This window comes from Hemibagrus wyckioides, linkage group LG01, assembly GCF_019097595.1.
Source record: "Hemibagrus wyckioides isolate EC202008001 linkage group LG01, SWU_Hwy_1.0, whole genome shotgun sequence".
NCBI lineage: Eukaryota > Metazoa > Chordata > Actinopteri > Siluriformes > Bagridae > Hemibagrus > Hemibagrus wyckioides.
Genome location: NC_080710.1, coordinates 33743280 through 33759899, shown reverse-complemented (window position 1 = coordinate 33759899; position 16620 = coordinate 33743280). Strand labels below are relative to the sequence as shown.

Genomic DNA, 16620 nt, shown 5'->3' with positions numbered 1-16620 from the left:
TGATGAAACCGCGCCCCTCTTGGAAACAAGCTCTTTGCGTTGCAGAACTACGGAATCTCGCTCTGACTAACCAAAGTGAAATCGGAAAATCGATATTCGTTTTTTCAACATCGACATAAACCATAAATTCGAATTAATCGATAATAACCATTAATTGCGCAGCTCTATACTAAGGTTAACTATACTTGTTCAGCTCCCGGGTCTGGATATTGATCTATAAAATGACTCTGATGTAGTTTAATCTGTCAGATATCAGATCCTAAATTCATCTTTTTCTTTTTACTTGGAATTGCAACATCTTTAGAGTTTTTCTTTTTTCCTATTAAAATAGATGACCAACTCTTAAAGGTCGGCCTCAGTGGGCAGAGCATATGGCTAGTTGTCCTGTCAGAGGAAGAGAAGAGGTCTGTCCTTAAAGAGTGCCACAATAACCTTGGGACTAGACATTACAGTGGGCACTCAGAGACACAGAGGCACTCAGAACAGGGTTACTGCTGGCCACTATTGGCCTACAGCTATCCAGGATGTGTAATGGAAGAATGGGTACTGTACTACAGAGCTGGTACATACACTGGAAACATACTTTCAGTAATGCTCAGAAGTTTCTAAACACAGCTAACAGTCCATATCTTCCTGATCAGAAATCAGGCTAAGGAGCAGAGTGACACACTGAAAGCTGTAGATTTTAATAATCAGTTATATAAGAGGAGGAAATTCCCTAAAGCTCAGTGATAAAGGCTGAGAGTGAAGGAGTGCTGCTGGTGGATTCAGGTGAAAGACTTTTACTGGAGGATTTTCTGGCTTTATTTTGCTGCATTAGTTTCTTTCTCATCCTCCTCAGTGCTCAATATCAACAACTCCAAACACTGAGGGTGAAAAGGAAAGGAAGAGATCTTCTTCTTCTTCTTCTTCTTCTTCTTCTTCTGTTTAGTTTGTTAAAACAATGAGAAAGAAGAGAACTCCTTTGCAGCAGTGGACACAGTGGTCCTGCATCTGGTCAGAACTCACAGTGTCATAGAGTGAAGTTCCAGAATGATTCCGATTCCGTTTCCATGACACCCACACTGACACACACCAACACACAATCACACACTAACACTGCGTTCAGACCAAGTTGAAGATCTGCATCATCTACTACCAGTTTGTCCATCTGCAGAAATGTGTGAGAAGCTAACAGGATTTTCAGGTAAAGAGGAAAAAACCTCTCTGTTTGGATAAAAGCAGTTTTCTGTGTAACTGGAGGTCATGTGACCAGAAAGAGTTTAGAGGAAAGATTGAGTAAAGTGATGGAGAAAAGCTTGAACACCATTCACACCTGATTTCATCTCCTTTACTTCCCTCCTTTTTAATCTGTCTTCAAAAATCTAAGAGGAAATGATGAGGACATTTTTCACTCCATTTTTGATGATTCTGTTGTTGGGATGGTTTTTCTCCTAACTGCTGTTTCTCTGCTGTTGTTTCTGAATGACTGATGGTCTGAAATGATCAGAGATGGAGGCTCTGCTGAAGGAAAGGGATGAAATGGAGAAAAGGTTCCTGGCTGATAAAGACAGCTTGGTGCTGGAGCTGGAGGAAGTGAAGGAGAAGATGGAGAAGGAGAAAGAGAGATTGTTGGAGCTCCAGCGGAGAGAGAGCGAGGTCAGAGAAGCTCAGATGAGAGAAGAGATGGAGGCTCTGCTGAAGGAAAGGGATGAAATGAGGAGAAGATTTCAGGCTGATAAAGACAGCTTGATGCTCCAGCTTGAGGAAGAGAGAAGGAACATGGAGGAGGAGACAGAGTGGTTTTACGAAAAGCAGAAGATAGCTGAAGACAGCTGGAAAAAACACTCTGAAGAACTGGAGCAAATCTTTCTTCAAGAGGAAAAAAAGCTGGAGGCGATGACCACAGAGGTGGACAACCTGAAAGAAACTGTGGAGGAACTCAAGCAGAAAGCCAGGAACATGGATCCTGAGACGAGGGAGGGGCTGAAGGAAGTCGATAAGAGGCTGAAGAACTTCGGTCCACGCTGGTTCCAGAAGCTCCGTAAGAGGAAGAACATCAAGAGAAGACAGGACTTGGAGAAAGAGATAGAGAGACTTGAGCTCCAGCTGAGAGACAGTAAAGCTAGAGAAGCTCGCTCCACAGAAGTGATCAACGTTCTGGTGAAGGAAAGGGTTAAGATGAAGAGACACCTGGAGCTCGGACTGATCATCGACGTCTTTCAGACTTCCTCGTACGCGAGTCAAGAGAAACGGGAGCTGATGGAGAGCAAGGAGAGAGAAGTTCAGTCAACAGAAGTGATCAACGCTCTGGTGAAGGAAAGGGAGGAACTGAAGAAAGAGCTTCAGGAAGAAAAAAGGAGGATGGTGCTGGAGCTGGAGAAAGAAAGGAAGAACATGGAGAAGGAGAAAAATAAAGAGAGATTCGAGCACCTGTCGAGAAAGAGACAGGCCATGGAGGAGCTTCTGCTGGTGAATGAACTGAGGAGAAGGTCTCAGGCTGAAAAGGAGAGGATGGAGCAGAAGCCTCTGGAGATGGCCCCCATGCAGGAGATGACAGAAGAGCTGGAGGCAGGAGAGAAGAAGGAACTTGAGACCGCTGATAAGAAGCTGAAGCGCTTTTCCATACCATCCTTCCAGAAGCTCAGGAAGAAGAAGAAGAACAACACCAAAGACAGTCAGCAGATGAAGAAAGAGTAACAGAGAGAAAGAGCAACTCTGGACTTGACCCTTAGTGACCTTCCTCCTGTCTTTCCTACTGGACAATAAACTTCTGACTTTAAAAGCCCTCTGTCTTTGGCTTTTGGGTCCAGTCACTTGAGGATGGACATTACATAAAACATTCGTTTAGATGACTGTCCACCTAAATACTCATTACCCGAAATACTTTTGAAACAGTCTACACCAATCAGCCATAACATTCTGACCACTGACCGGTGAAGTGAATCAGACTGAGTATCTCCTCATCATGGCACCTGTTAGTGGGTGGGATATATCAGGCAGCAAGTCAACATTTTGTCCTCAAAGTTGATGTTAGAAGCAGGAAAAATGGACAAGCGTAAGGATTTGAGTGAGTTTGATGTAGCGCCCTTAGTGCTGACCAGTATAGTTAAGGCACTAGAAATCTACTTTGTCCGGTAGAGGAGTAAGTGGATTAGAGTAATTCCCATAAATTACTGGAGTGTTGAACTGGTTTATTACCTCACCAATAGGAAACACACATCAGAATTGTGTACAGTGTGTGTAAAATAAAATATAAGAATATCAAAGAAACAGGGCTCTTTCCCTCCAAAATGGACAGTGTCTTCAGTATTCAGTGTGTTGGACAGTTCTAGTTGTGACCGCTGCTACGCGGGTAGTGAAGTTAGCTGCAGGAATCTTATCTGTTATCCAATGAATAAAGTTCAGATGATCAGTGTCCTCCTGCGAATGGACACTTCCGGCTGGACTTCCGTGGGCTGGACTCGCCACCACAGAATGGACGTCACTATAAAAATACTATCTACACAAACAGTGCCGAAAGTCCATTTCCCTCTTCTGCTTCTTAGCATTCTAGAACTTCTGTCCCTCAAGTGAACATGGGGGACTGTTCTACAATGACCTGATGGACATTTTTCACTGTTTTAGTTTAGTCAGCTTTTAAGGTTATGATGAATGATCATGTTTGTAGCAGTAACACACGTTATGAGATGAAACAAAGTGGGCTTTTTAACATAGAAACATGAATCAGGTAACATGAACTCTTACCATAACCATATTCAAGTTGCTGAAATGAATTATTTAACATCGTTTAACCTTTTTAGCTTTTTAACACTTTTAACTAGAACATTACTATGAATTTCTAAAGGTTTTATACAATAATTGTGCTTGTTAACCAGAATAGGCTTTTAACCAGGAAATAACAGGATTTATATCAAAACCATTTCTTTTTCTATCTCAACATCACTTATTTGTGCCAATCCTAGGCTTATTAATGGCACAGACCAAGCTAGCGATTAGCATTAGCTGCTAGCGATTACGCGATTAGCACATGAAATATGCCATTTATTCATTTGCAATGATACAAAAAGACACCAAAGCATGTAAACATTAGACACCATTCTCACAAACCCCCGACTGGTTTTTATGAAAAGTATCTAGACAACAATATCAAGTATGCTGTCATTTCACCTTACCATATTAGCCACAGCTACAAGCTACGAGCTAAAAGTCAACATGCTACACACTCCCCGGGCTTTCGGGCAAGAAAACTTTCTACAGGGTTTTCACTCCTGTTGTTCACAGTGAATTCTTCAAGCTGCTGTTCTGTGCACAGTTAATATCTGCTTTCCTTAGTCTTATTGTAGTGTTTATTAGCTAATCCTCTTGTGCTGCATGCGTACACGAGGAGTGCTCTCATGAAGAAAGAACCCGGGGGCAGACAGGGTACACGGTCTAGCAGATTACAGCATGAACGCTCACTCTACTGCACACCAAGCATCACTATTTAAATAACATACAGGCTGAGTAGCCCAAATATTTCATATGGGTTACATTGACAAGGACCAAACTGACCACTGGATCAGAGCATCTCCAAAACTGCAGCTCTTGTGGGGTGTTCCCGGTCTGCAGTGGTCAGTATCTATCAAAAGTGGTCCAAGGAAGGAACAGTGGTGAACCGGATGTAACAGGGTTAGAAATGCAGTTTGTGAAATAACTATTATTTTCAAATTGTGTTGTGAATTTTATTTATAATTTAATAATTTTGTTTAGAAATTGTGAATTTTATCATATTGAGCCATTTTCTTTTATAGTTACTTTTATTTGTTTTCTGTGGAAATAATATTGATGCAATATTGATGCATATCGCCCCTTTTTGTACCCCATGGGTTTCCGTAGGGTTCCGTATGGGTTTCTTTTATTCATATTTTCTCACCCAACCACATGCACCTTTTTCACTCGGTCCACCTGGTGGCTCTGGTTTATGTTTTGTACATGATTTCTCATAGTTAAGTTAGAAAAAGTGTTAAGTGTTACTGATTTGTTATTATAATTTGGGAAAGAGGAAAAAAAAAGTTTGTTTTCCTGTGAATTCTAATGACTCTTGCTAGAAAATGTCTTCATATTGCATAATTTTGTGGAAATATATATATAAGACCACACAGTGCGGTTATGCATTGCTGAGGGGGTCAGATGTGCATGACAGACCAGAAGACAATCTATGTGTCTGTGTTATTGTCTTCTGCAGGAGAAATAAATCTTGGAAAACAGTCCTTGGTGTCACATGTGTCTATGCCCTGTAAGCAGTCCCGTTACACGGAGACAGGGTCATGGGCGGTCAAGGCTCATTGATGTACATGGGGAGTGATGGCTGGCCCGTGTGATCCGATCCAATAGACGAGCTACTGTTGCTCAAACTGCTGAAGAAGTTAATGTTGGTTCTAATAGAAAGGGGTCAGAATACACAGTGCAGGACGGGTCAGGGCTGTTTGGGCAGCAAAAGGGGACCAACACAATTGTTATGATGATCATTTCAGAATCAAATTATGAGCTAGCATTTACTGCAGTTAAAAAAACACAACACATTATTACATACCACACGAATGTAAAATATTCAAATTCTAAAAAAGAACTAAAAATCAGATCCACTGACCTCCTCTATAGTGTTTTTCTGGACATGTGAAAAAAAGTGATCCTGCAGTATGCCTTCCCCTGCTCCTGTTTCTATTCAGCCAATAGGACTGACCTCTCTGTCCCAGGCACATGGACCACCTCTGAGCATTCTGGGTACAGGAGGAGGTATGGAACTTCATCCATGTCCTTGTTCCTCACCCCCTCGTCCTCCAAGATGTTCATGTCATTCTTTCTTCAGTGGTAAAAAAAAATGATGTTTTTTGAGAAAAACATTCCAGGATTTTTCTCCATATAGTGGACTTCAGTGGTGCTCTGTGAGTTTGACCTTCCAGAATACAGTTTAAATGCAGCTTCACAGAGCTCTAAACCTCCATCCCAGTCCAGAAAGAAGGATCTTATCTACACACACCATCACTCATTTCCTTTTAAAAATAAAAATGGTAGACTTTTTAACCACAAAAGCTCGTCTAGCGCTAGCTCTGGGATGAGCGTCTGCGATGCTACGTACTACGTAATCACATCGAAAGGTCACATGTGATGTAGGCGGAGCTACGGACCCAGTGTTTACAAGCAAACGTGCAAAGACCAAGGAAGTGCAAATAAATCACGCGCTCTTTACTAACAAGAAGGTAGAAGGAGAACGTCTGGGTGTGTTGATGTCCAGGTGCAGAGCGAGTGACCACAGCTTCAATCACTCATTTTTTAAAGGAAATTTTTTGAGCAGTCACGTTATTTCCAAGTGGACGTAATCTTTTATTCAAGATCCAAAGAACTTTATTAATCCCGGGGCAAACTGCTTAAATGTTTAAGGTCCGATACAAAGTAAGGTGTACAGTGCGGTCCGGGTGCAGTGCGGTCAGCTTATCTCTGGTGTTAACAAAAGAGCCGACACCGTGTTGCTGCACACAACGGACCGTTTTAAACAAAAAAATGGACACAAAGACATATAACTCTGTGTCATTCCACACACAGCAGCTTCGGAGCGGTCATCCTTCTCCACACTTGTAAACACTGGGGCTGTAGTTCCACATACGTCTCGCCTGACCTCAGTGACGCCGGGAGATATTTTACAAAATAACTTTAAACTGATGTTTTAGTTTAGTCTTAGTGCTGTGTGTGAAATCGGTACAACACCGGAAAGGGGCGGGGCATTATTTTTTTACCTGTTTATTCGATAGTAACAAGATCAGTGTACAGAGTGCTTGATTGGGATAATACTGACTTATTGAGTTAATCAGATTTTTTTTTATTAATTTTGTACATATTCTATATGAAACTTGTGAACTACAAACGCGCATCAGAGACCTCTGTTCTAAATGTATATTAAACACATCAACATCCAACACCATTTCTATACAATCAGCTGCATTTAATCATTTAGTTTATTAATTTATTCATATCTCAAATTATTTCATCAACCAGACGATTAGAAGTAGTCAGAGTTTGTTTATCATGATTAAAGATGAATTATTGTGTCATTCTGTAGATCTTCTTGAACTTTAGACCCTAATTCATGCCTCTTAACTCTTGTAAAAAGGAAATTAATTACATCATTTCCTGAGGATGGGGTTCTCTTCAGAGCCGGGGTTCCTCTCAAGGTTTCTTCCTCAGATCATCTCAGGGAGTTTTTCCTCACCACCGTAACCTCAGGCTTCTCATTAGGGATAAATATTAGAGATAAATAATAAATTTAAACTTTATGATTTTTTCTGTTTCTCTAAAGCTGTTAAAAGCTCTGTAGAAATAAACTGAACTGAATTGAATTTGAAAATCTTAGTGTCTCTTTACTCCAGAGAAAAAGTACAGAATTCTGTCATTAATCTGCTGCAAGAGGGTTCGAACAGACCTGTACAGGGAACTGAGACCAGTTTATTTACAGATGTTTCACATTCTTGTAGAAGTTCATAACACCAGCTCAGTGCCAGAACAGAGACACAGGTCTTCCATGTACCCTGAGAGATGGTGAGGTCAGAACATTGAGGTCAGAGCAGTGAGGTCAAAACGTTGAGATCAGAGTGTTGAGGTTAGAGCATTGAAGTCAGAGTGTTGAGGTCAAAGTGTTGGGGTCAGGGGTCAGAGCGTGGAGGTCAGGGGTCAGAGTGTTGAGGTCAGAGCGTTGGGGTCAGGGGTCAGAGCGTTGGGGTCAGAGTGTGGAGGTCAGAGTGTTGAGGTCAGAGCATTGGGGTCAGGGGTCAGAGTGTTGAGGTCAGAGCATTGGGGTCAGAGTGTTGGGGTCAGGGGTCAGAGCGTTGGGGTCAGAGTGGGCTGGTCTGTTTTCAGCTCTTTAGAACAAACATCAGTGTTTTAACTGGGATGCAGCAGACACAGTGGAGGGAGTGTAAATGAGGTGTGGTCTGGGAGACTCAGCCAGTGAGTGTGTGTGTGTGTGTACAACTTTACTACAGTGTAAAAACAATACCAGAAGATGACAGTTTATTTCATATTAATTATTTAATAATAAAAAAAAAACCTGAAACAAATCCATAATGCGTTTGTGTGTGTGTGTGTTATGTCTCATCATGGGACTGTAAGTATAGAGGCTTGGCTTGCTTCCTGAGCCGCTGCTGTCCTCGAAGCTTCCTGCCTTTCTGAGTGGCCAAGCCCAGTGGAGGAAGATACGACTACAGAGAGGGAAATTATTATTATTATTATTATTATTATTATTGTTGTTGTTGTTGTTGTTGTTGTTGGAGATGAACTCACAGGTCTGGGATAGGGATTTCTGTAATGCAGTCCTGTAATAAACACATGTGCACGCAAGCACACACACACACACACACACACACACAGACCTCAGCAGCAGCTCTGTGATGTAAACAGTGCTAAATAAAGTAAAATACTTGTCAGATTTTGTGTGATTATCAGTTTCTCTCTCAGGTGAAGTATAAATCTTTAAAAGGTATTTAATGTAAAGTAACGTTAATAAAGACTCACCGATCTCTATCCGAGCCTCACACTCCGCTACACACTTACTGATTAACTCTGGGTCTGTCAACTGAAACACACACACACACAAACTAGTTTAATCTCTTACTGAGAAAAACATTCACATGAATCATATTACCTTCTGTCGTTTTATCTGTAGACCTCTTTGTATGAAGTCTGCTTTAAGATGGAAATGTTTCTTATTAGCAGTGGAGCATTCTCTAATCAATCAAACCCACTCAAATTATTTATCTGGACAATAATTGTGCAGCAGTTTGTTCACAAATAATGAGAAATTGTTCTCTGAGGATCCACCAGACGGCAGTGTGGCTTTAATTAAACACACACAGACAGTGAGAATGCAGCTAGAATCTGGACAGTGACCAGGAGGATTTTTATTGGCCTGTAAAATGAGCAAAGTTTCTGTGTTTACACTACAAACATATAATCACTGCCTACTGCCCAGATTACCGACCCACAGCCTGAGACAAAGACATGGTGTTCACCACACACTCGGCTCATCTCACCACTGAGAGACGACTCTTTCAGCCCGTTTCCAATTTTTCTTTTAAAGCATGGAGAAGATCTGATTCAAGCAACAAAGGCCACATGAAACATCACTATGACCCTGACCAGGATACAGTGCTTACTGGAGATGACCATTAGACTGAAGAGTTGTCGGAATGAGGTTTCCATGGTAACACTGACTGAGTGACGCTGTAAGAGTGACAGCTTTTCCCAAAACTACAAAAAAAAGTCCACAGTAAAGAGCTGAATCAGAAGAGAGACTCATTTAACGTACGTGTTGGTTGTGTCTGAACAGTGAGCATGCCTCCTGTGTGATGTACTTCCTCTCTGTCTCTGTATCATGTGTGAGTCCAGAGTGAGCCTGCCAGCTCCGAGCCAGCCGGAGAACTCGGCGGTACAGAGCCAGAACCTCCACACGGCCCAGCGCCATCACTGTCAGAACCACTACATGCGCACACACACACAGATTTCTTGTTGTAGTGTTGTTACTGTAAATGAGTGAGTGATGTGAAGAGCAGGATCTCCTCCTAAGCTAGTAATCTTAGAAGATCAGCTTTTTAATGGAGATGATAATCTTATGGCCTCCAGATTAGTGAGATGCTCTAACTCTTGGTGTCACAGTGTGGCTTAATCAGCGTCCTCACCCTGTGGAGGTGTTCAGTGTCTGAAACTGACCTGCTGAGGGCTTCTGTATGTTCTCTAGAAAGAAGTAGCAGAACAATGACGTCATCACGCGACATTACTACACAAAACTGCCTATCTGTTTGCATTATAATGATTCACTTCAACCTGTAGCTCAGTGTGTACATTCACATCACCTTTATCATTTATTATGAGCTAAGCTAAATTGACATTAATTAATACATTCAAAAAAAGATTGTATAACATATGGTGATTTATTAAAGATGGAAAAAACAAAACAATTGTGACCAGAACAGCGTCATAAATGTGATTTTTTGTTTGTTTGTTTACGTAATGAAAGACAATAATAATAATAATAATAATAATTACAACACAGAAAACCGCACTTACCTCTTGTGTTTACTGCCCTGTCGCAGAACGATTACGTCAAGCTGTATTCGGGTTGGTGAAATATGCGCTGCTAATGCGCAGCCTCAGTGCTTTTACACCATTACCGACTGCGTGACTTATACGCAGGATCGATGCTATTGGACAATTTATATGTTTTTAAATCAGATTAATCGTTTTAGATTAAAGGTTTTTAATATTTTTCTTTCTTTACTTAAAAGCCTACGAGTCAGAAACTAGCACTAAGAGCGAGTGGACATGTAAGAGCCGACTCAGTAAGAGAGTCGATATAAAACAATTGGTTTAAAGAACCGTTCACAAACTACACAACAGAGCAGGATAAAGAGGCATATTATACACAGAAAAAGAAGATTTATTTATTTATTTGCCAGAATCATATTAAGTAAAATAATACATTTTTAACATTACACGAAACATTACAAAAAGTGTAAAAATCCTTATAAATATATTTTCTTCATAAATGTATAATTTGTAACTAATGTTATTTTCTGATTTATTCACATTTTGCAGGATTTAATAAAGATATTTAATGAAACGCAATAAAAAATGTTATAAAAACAACACACCACGGGTTAGTTGCGGTTGCAGGAAGTGACGCACGAGGCGGAAGTGACGCAGGGAAAATTCCCATAATGTTCAGTCATTGAGTAAAGAAGAGCAGAAGAGGAACACAAAGGAGTGTGTGTGATGTCGGGCTCACCGGAGTGTGTGTGTGTGTGTGAGAGAGAGTGTGAGGGAGTGTGAGGGAGTGTGAGTATATCGCAGTGGATGGTTAGAGTGTGTGTGTGTGTGTGTGTGTCTTCTAGAGAGCGGAGTGTGTGTGCGCGCGCGCGTGTAGCTTGATTACAGCAGGGACAGGGCTCTCTCTCTCTCTCTCTCTCTCTCTCTCTCTCTCTCTCTCTCTCTCTGTGTGTGTGTGTGTGTGTGTGTGTGTGTGTGTGTGTGTGTGTGTGTGTGTGTGAGTGAGTGAGAGGGACTGAGACTCAGGGCTGATGTGAAACTCCTCTCCGTGTAAAGGTGAGTTTTCTATCTCTAATCAAACTCTATAATGTGCGCGTGCGTGTGTGTGGGGTGTCAACTTTTGCGCTGGCTAGCCTCTATGCTAACGGTAATGCTAACGCTAGTTTGTTGTAACTTTTTTTATAAAGTTTAAATTAAACACTGTCGTAACTATAATATCCGGGTTTTAATGTAAATAAAAGCGGAGTTTTTACACACTAACGCTAAATTCACAGAAACACTTTAGTTTGAAACTTTTGATCGTGTTAGCATTATAGCTATTTATTTTAGCATCTAATACTCTTAATCATTCATAATAAACACCACTCTACACTATTAATCATTCTAATGCAGTAGAGTTCTCCAAAATACATACATTTACCTCACAGGTGTGTGTGTGGTGTTACTTTTATATGTGCACTGGATATTAAAGAGTCTAAAACACCACTTTTGCTTAAAGTAAATTGTTCATCACACACACACACACACAGCACTGAGTGTTTATTCGATGTGTGTAAAACAGTTCACTTCAGAACAGTCAGGTTGTACACACCTAAACACTTTATTCTCTTAAACACATGATGACTGTGTGTGTGTTTGTGAGTGTGTGTATGTCTAGTTTTGTCAGTTTCTGTATATCTGCAGCTGTGTGTATTTGTGTGTGTGTGTGTGTGGTTGTGATCATGTGTCTGTGCATTTGTGTTTGTCTGTTCATCTGTTTGCGTGTGTGTGTGTGCATCTGTCAGTGTATGTATCTACATTCTCCATGCACATGTGTGTTCATGTGTATGTTTGTGTGAGTGTGCATGCATGTGTCTGTGTGTCTGTCTGTGTGTGTTAGTTTGTGTGTGTTTATGCAAGTGTGTCTTTGAATGTGTTTGTATGTTTGTCAACAGTGTGTCTATCTGCACCTGTGTGTATGTGGTTGTGATCATGTGTCTGTGCATTTGTGTGTGTGTCTGTTCATCTGTGTTTACATGTGCTTGAGTGTGTATGTGTATATCCACATGCATGTGTGTTGCATGTGTATTCCTCTTGTGTATGTTTGTGTGTGTGTGCGCGCTTGTGTGTGCATGTTTGCATGGTGTTTTGCCCTGACATGCCCAGACTGAAGTGTCCCTCATTACAGATAAACAGAGTTTCATTAAAACACACACACACACACACACACACACACACACCCTTCTCAGTCAGTAGTAAACACACACTTCCAGAGGATGATGTTTCTGAGTGGATCAGTGAGGAGAGTGGGTGATGAAGCCAAGCCCAGGGAAAGGTGATGTCTCAGACACGCTGCTTGTGGTCAGCGCTTGACCCGAAACCCAACTGACCAGGAGAATATGTGTTAGCTAGCGTTGTGTAGTGACCTCATAATCCAGTGAGTGAATTGAAGGAGGACATGAGTGTCTAATGCAGCATACGCAGAGGAACATTTAGCTGCATGATCTTCTGTCTTCACAAACATGGATCTCTGTACACTAATTAACCCAGCTAGTGAAGGAGTTTAGTGACCTCACCGAGGAGTGTAGGCGTGTAGGGGCCTCGCCGAGGAGTGTAGGCGTGTAGGGGCCTCGCCGAGGAGTGTAGGCGTGTAGGGGCCTCGCCGAGGAGTGTAGGCGTGTAGGGGCCTCGCCGAGGAGTGTAGGCGTGTAGGGGCCTCGCCGAGGAGTGTAGGCGTGTAGGGGCCTCGCCGAGGCATGTAGGCGTGTAGGGGCCTCGCCTAGGCGTGTAGGGGCCTCGCCGAGGCGTGTAGGGGCCTCGCCTAGGCGTGTAGGGGCCTCGCCGAGGCGTGTAGGCGTGTAGGGGCCTCGCCGAGGCGTGTAGGCGTGTAGGGGCCTCGCCGAGGCGTGTAGGCGTGTAGGGGCCTCGCCGAGGCGTGTAGGCGTGTAGGGGCCTCGCCGAGGCGTGTAGGGGCCTCGCCGAGGCGTGTAGGGGCCTCGCCGAGGCGTGTAGGGGCCTCGCCGAGGAGTGTAGGGGCCTCGCCGAGGAGTGTAGGCGTGTAGGGGCCTCGCCGAGGAGTGTAGGCGTGTAGGGGCCTCGCCGAGGAGTGTAGGCGTGTAGGGGCCTCGCCGAGGAGTGTAGGGGCCTCGCCGAGGAGTGTAGGGGCCTCGCCGAGGCGTGTAGGGGCCTCGCCGAGGCGTGTAGGGGCCTCGCCGAGGAGTGTAGGCGTGTAGGGGCCTCGCCGAGGAGTGTAGGCGTGTAGTGACCTCACTGGGGAGTGAACTTACAGATAAACGTCTGCACCGTGAGCTCGAGGTAGCAACGGCGTCACTGTGAGAGAGATCAGGTGACTGAGAGTAACTCTTCACAGACTTTTCCCTTGAACACACACACACAGAGCCTAACACTGTAGTGTGTGTGGGGAATTTCGTTATTGCGAGGTTGTTCTCTATGGACGAGTGTGTCGTAATCTGTGCTGTGTCACAAACCACACACACACTGAGAGGTTGAAGCTCACACCACAGCAGCCATGTTTCTGCTCTTCTCCAATGATTTCTAACACAAACACCAGCATTATTTCCATCTGATTTTTACTGATTTTTACTGAGGGGGTTTGGGACTCGCCTGTTATTAGGTGAGAAGAACCAAGGATTTTTAGATTAGCACTGTGTGTGTGTCCCTCTGTGTGTGTGTCCCTCTGTGTGTGTGTCCCTCTTGTGTATGTTTGTGAGTGTACACAATTGTGTGTGTTCCTCTTGTGTACGTTTGTGAGTGTACACAATCGTGTGTGTTCCTCTTGTGTACGTTTGTGAGTGTACTCGTGTGTGTGTGTGTGTTCCTCTTGTGTACGTTTGTGAGTGTACTCGTGTGTGTGTGTGTGTGTGTTCCTCTTGTGTACGTTTGTGAGTGTACTCGTGTGTGTGTGTGTTCCTCTTGTGTACGTTTGTGAGTGTACTCGTGTGTGTGTGTTCCTCTTGTTTACGTTTGAGTGTGCACAATCGTGTGTTCCTCTTGTGTACGTTTGAGTGTACACAATCGTGTGTGTGTGTTCTTGTGTATGTTTGTGTACACAATCGTGTGTGTGTTCCTCTTGTGTATGTTTGTGAGTGTACACAATCGTGTGTGTTCCTCTTGTGTACGTTTGTGAGTGTACACAATCGTGTGTGTTTCTCTTGTGTATGTTTGTGAGTGTACACAATCGTGTGTGTTTCTCTTGTGTATGTTTGTGAGTGTACACAATCGTGTGTGTGTGTTCCTCTTGTGTACGTTTGTGAGTGTGCACAATCGTGTGTGTGTTCCTCTTGTGTACGTTTGTGACAGAGTGAGATAATGTTCCTGAAAGGTGTAGAAACATCACTCAGTACAACAGCAGCAGGTTCTACAGAGTGAGATGATGTTCCTCAGTGTGGTGAAGACGTGGTGATGGTGATATGGAGTTAACTCTCCAGTCTCTCTGTCCGTCAGGCTAACGGATGCTGACTCCTGGGCGATGGACCTCTCTCAGATGACCCCACTGTCCTCAGCTCCGACGCTCGGGTGAGTCACATGATCAGAGTGTTCTGTGTGTCTGGACACTCCCACTGTCCCACAACACCCAGATGAGGAGGAGTTCCCTGACAACTCCTCTCCTAGTGTCTTAGGGAGTTTCTGACCTCAGGCCTGGTCATTAGGGATACATACACTATATTGCCAAAAGTATTCGCTCACCTGCCTTGACTCACATATGAACTTAAGTGACATCCCATTCCTAATCCATAGGGTTCAATATGACGTCGGTCCACCCTTTGCAGCTATAACAGCTTCAACTCTTCTGGGAAGGCTGTCCACAAGGTTTAGGAGTGTGTTTATGGGAATGTTTGACCATTCTTCCAGAAGCGCATTTGTGAGGTCTCACACTGATGTTGGACGAGAAGGTCTGGCTCTCAGTCTCCGCTCTAATTCATCCCAAAGGTGTTCTATCGGGTTGAGGTCAGGACTCTGTGCAGGCCAGTCAAGTTCATCCACACCAGACTCTGTCATCCATGTCTTTATGGACCTTGCTTTGGTCACTGGTGCACAGTCATGTTGGAAGAGGAAGGGGCCAGCTCCAAACTGTTCCCACAAAGTTGGGAGCATGGAATTGTCCAAAATGTCTTGGTTTGCTGAAGCATTCAGAGTTCCTTTCACTGGAACTAAGGGGCCAAGCCCAGCTCCTGAAAAACAACCCCACACCATAATCCCCCCTCCACCAAACTTTACACTTGGCACAATGCAGTCAGACAAGTACCGTTCTCCTGGCAACCGCCAAACCCAGACTCGTCCATCAGATTGCCAGATGGAGAAGCGTGATTCGTCACTCCAGAGAACGCGTCTCCACTGCTCTAGAGTCCAGTGGCGGCGTGCTTTACACCACTGCATCCGACGCTTTGCATTGCACTTGGTGATGTATGGCTTGGATGCAGCTGCTCGGCCATGGAAACCCATTCCATGAAGCTCTCTGCGCACTGTTCTTGAGCTCATCTGAAGGCCACATGAAGTTTGGAGGTCTGTAGCGATTGACTCTGCAGAAAGTTGGCGACCTCTTCGCACTATGTGCCTCAGCATCCGCTGACCCCGCTCCGTCAGTTTACGGTTTTAATTCTCAATTTATATATTTCTTTCTTTGTGATACTGTTTATTATTACAAGCACTTTACACATGAAGTTGAACTGAAGTGAGTTGAGGAGATGTGTTGACTGATTCATTTGGACATGGTGACTGATTCATGTGTCGATTCATTAGCATGAATTTGATTCTGATTTGACTCTAAATCTGATTCCACTTTGTTAAACTCTAATGACGGTCTGTTAGAGTCTGATTGATTTAATCTGTAGAGACTCAGTATAAATGTCTGATCCAGTGAGGCATTTTGTGGGAATCTGACTCTTGGATCCTGTTTACATTAAATCTCTGGAGAATAAACCTGACTCTGAGTCAGTAGGGTTTGGTGTAATCTGTCAGTTCCTGTGTGTGAAGGTGGAGACTGAATCTGAAGCTGTGTCTGAAATCTCATACTGTCTTAATACCTCCTGTGTTGGAGTCAGTACCTCCTGCTCAGCTGTTGATCCAGTACACACTGGTCAGTATCTGTGTGTAGCAGGAACACAATCTGAACACACTATATCCAGCATGTTGTCACATGACCTATGACCTCAAACACAGCTGTTTTACTAGTTACCAGGTTAGTCAGGTGATGTTAACCACGCCCGGTTAGACCACAAGGTTAACCCTAACCCTAACCCCATTTACACTTAGAGTCGACTTCTACCATTATTAATTCAACCAGCTCTTCTGTACCGGCCCTGGTGCATTATGGGATAGCGCAGTGTGTACTGACTCCATACTGCAGAATCTCAGTCTAGTGAGTATTTCTCACCTCTGACCTGTGGAGTGCTGCTCTACACCTGTTCTACAGTACAGGGATGTTCGGACACAGCTGGACTCTCATTTGTGAAGATGGTGACTGACTCTGACTCCAACTCATTAATGGTTAAATATGTATGAAATGTTCATGTTGTCTGACTCTGAGGCCCTTGTCACACCTCCCATTAACCCGTGAGATGTTTT

At 43.4% G+C, this 16620-nt stretch overlaps 3 protein-coding genes across 6 annotated transcripts in view; 1 reads left to right on the top strand and 2 right to left on the bottom strand.

Moving 5' to 3' along the window:
• LOC131366278 (putative protein MSS51 homolog, mitochondrial) overlaps positions 1–6571 on the bottom strand; it is a 36225-nt gene extending 29654 nt beyond the window's left edge. The window contains exon 1 of one of the 2 annotated variants that reach the window (XM_058410817.1): positions 5612–6571. The gene's annotated coding sequence lies outside the window, so the exon portion shown is untranslated. The remainder of the gene's footprint in view (positions 1–5611) is intronic. The other variant, XM_058410649.1, reaches the window with a different exon arrangement.
• Positions 6572–8024: 1453 nt separating this feature from the next.
• On the bottom strand, positions 8025–10412 carry lyrm1 (LYR motif containing 1). Of its 2 annotated transcripts, none has more exons than XM_058411340.1 (6): positions 10078–10412; positions 9690–9744; positions 9320–9489; positions 8527–8587; positions 8296–8327; positions 8025–8213 (listed from the first exon to the last, which is right to left on the bottom strand). In XM_058411340.1, exons 3-6 carry the CDS (start codon positions 9473–9475, stop codon positions 8100–8102), a joined length of 363 nt encoding a protein of 120 aa, XP_058267323.1. In that variant the 5' UTR covers positions 9476–9489; positions 9690–9744; positions 10078–10412; the 3' UTR covers positions 8025–8099. The 2 variants fall into 2 exon arrangements, with proteins under 2 accessions (XP_058267323.1, XP_058267412.1); XM_058411429.1 differs by having other exon boundaries at positions 9721–9744; positions 10078–10409.
• Positions 10413–10708: 296 nt separating this feature from the next.
• dcun1d3 (defective in cullin neddylation 1 domain containing 3) overlaps positions 10709–16620 on the top strand; it is an 8784-nt gene continuing 2872 nt past the window's right edge. Inside the window, exons 1-2 of one of the 2 annotated variants that reach the window (XM_058411137.1) lie at positions 10709–11112; positions 14500–14571. The gene's annotated coding sequence lies outside the window, so the exon portion shown is untranslated. The remainder of the gene's footprint in view (positions 11113–14499; positions 14572–16620) is intronic. The other variant, XM_058411224.1, reaches the window with a different exon arrangement.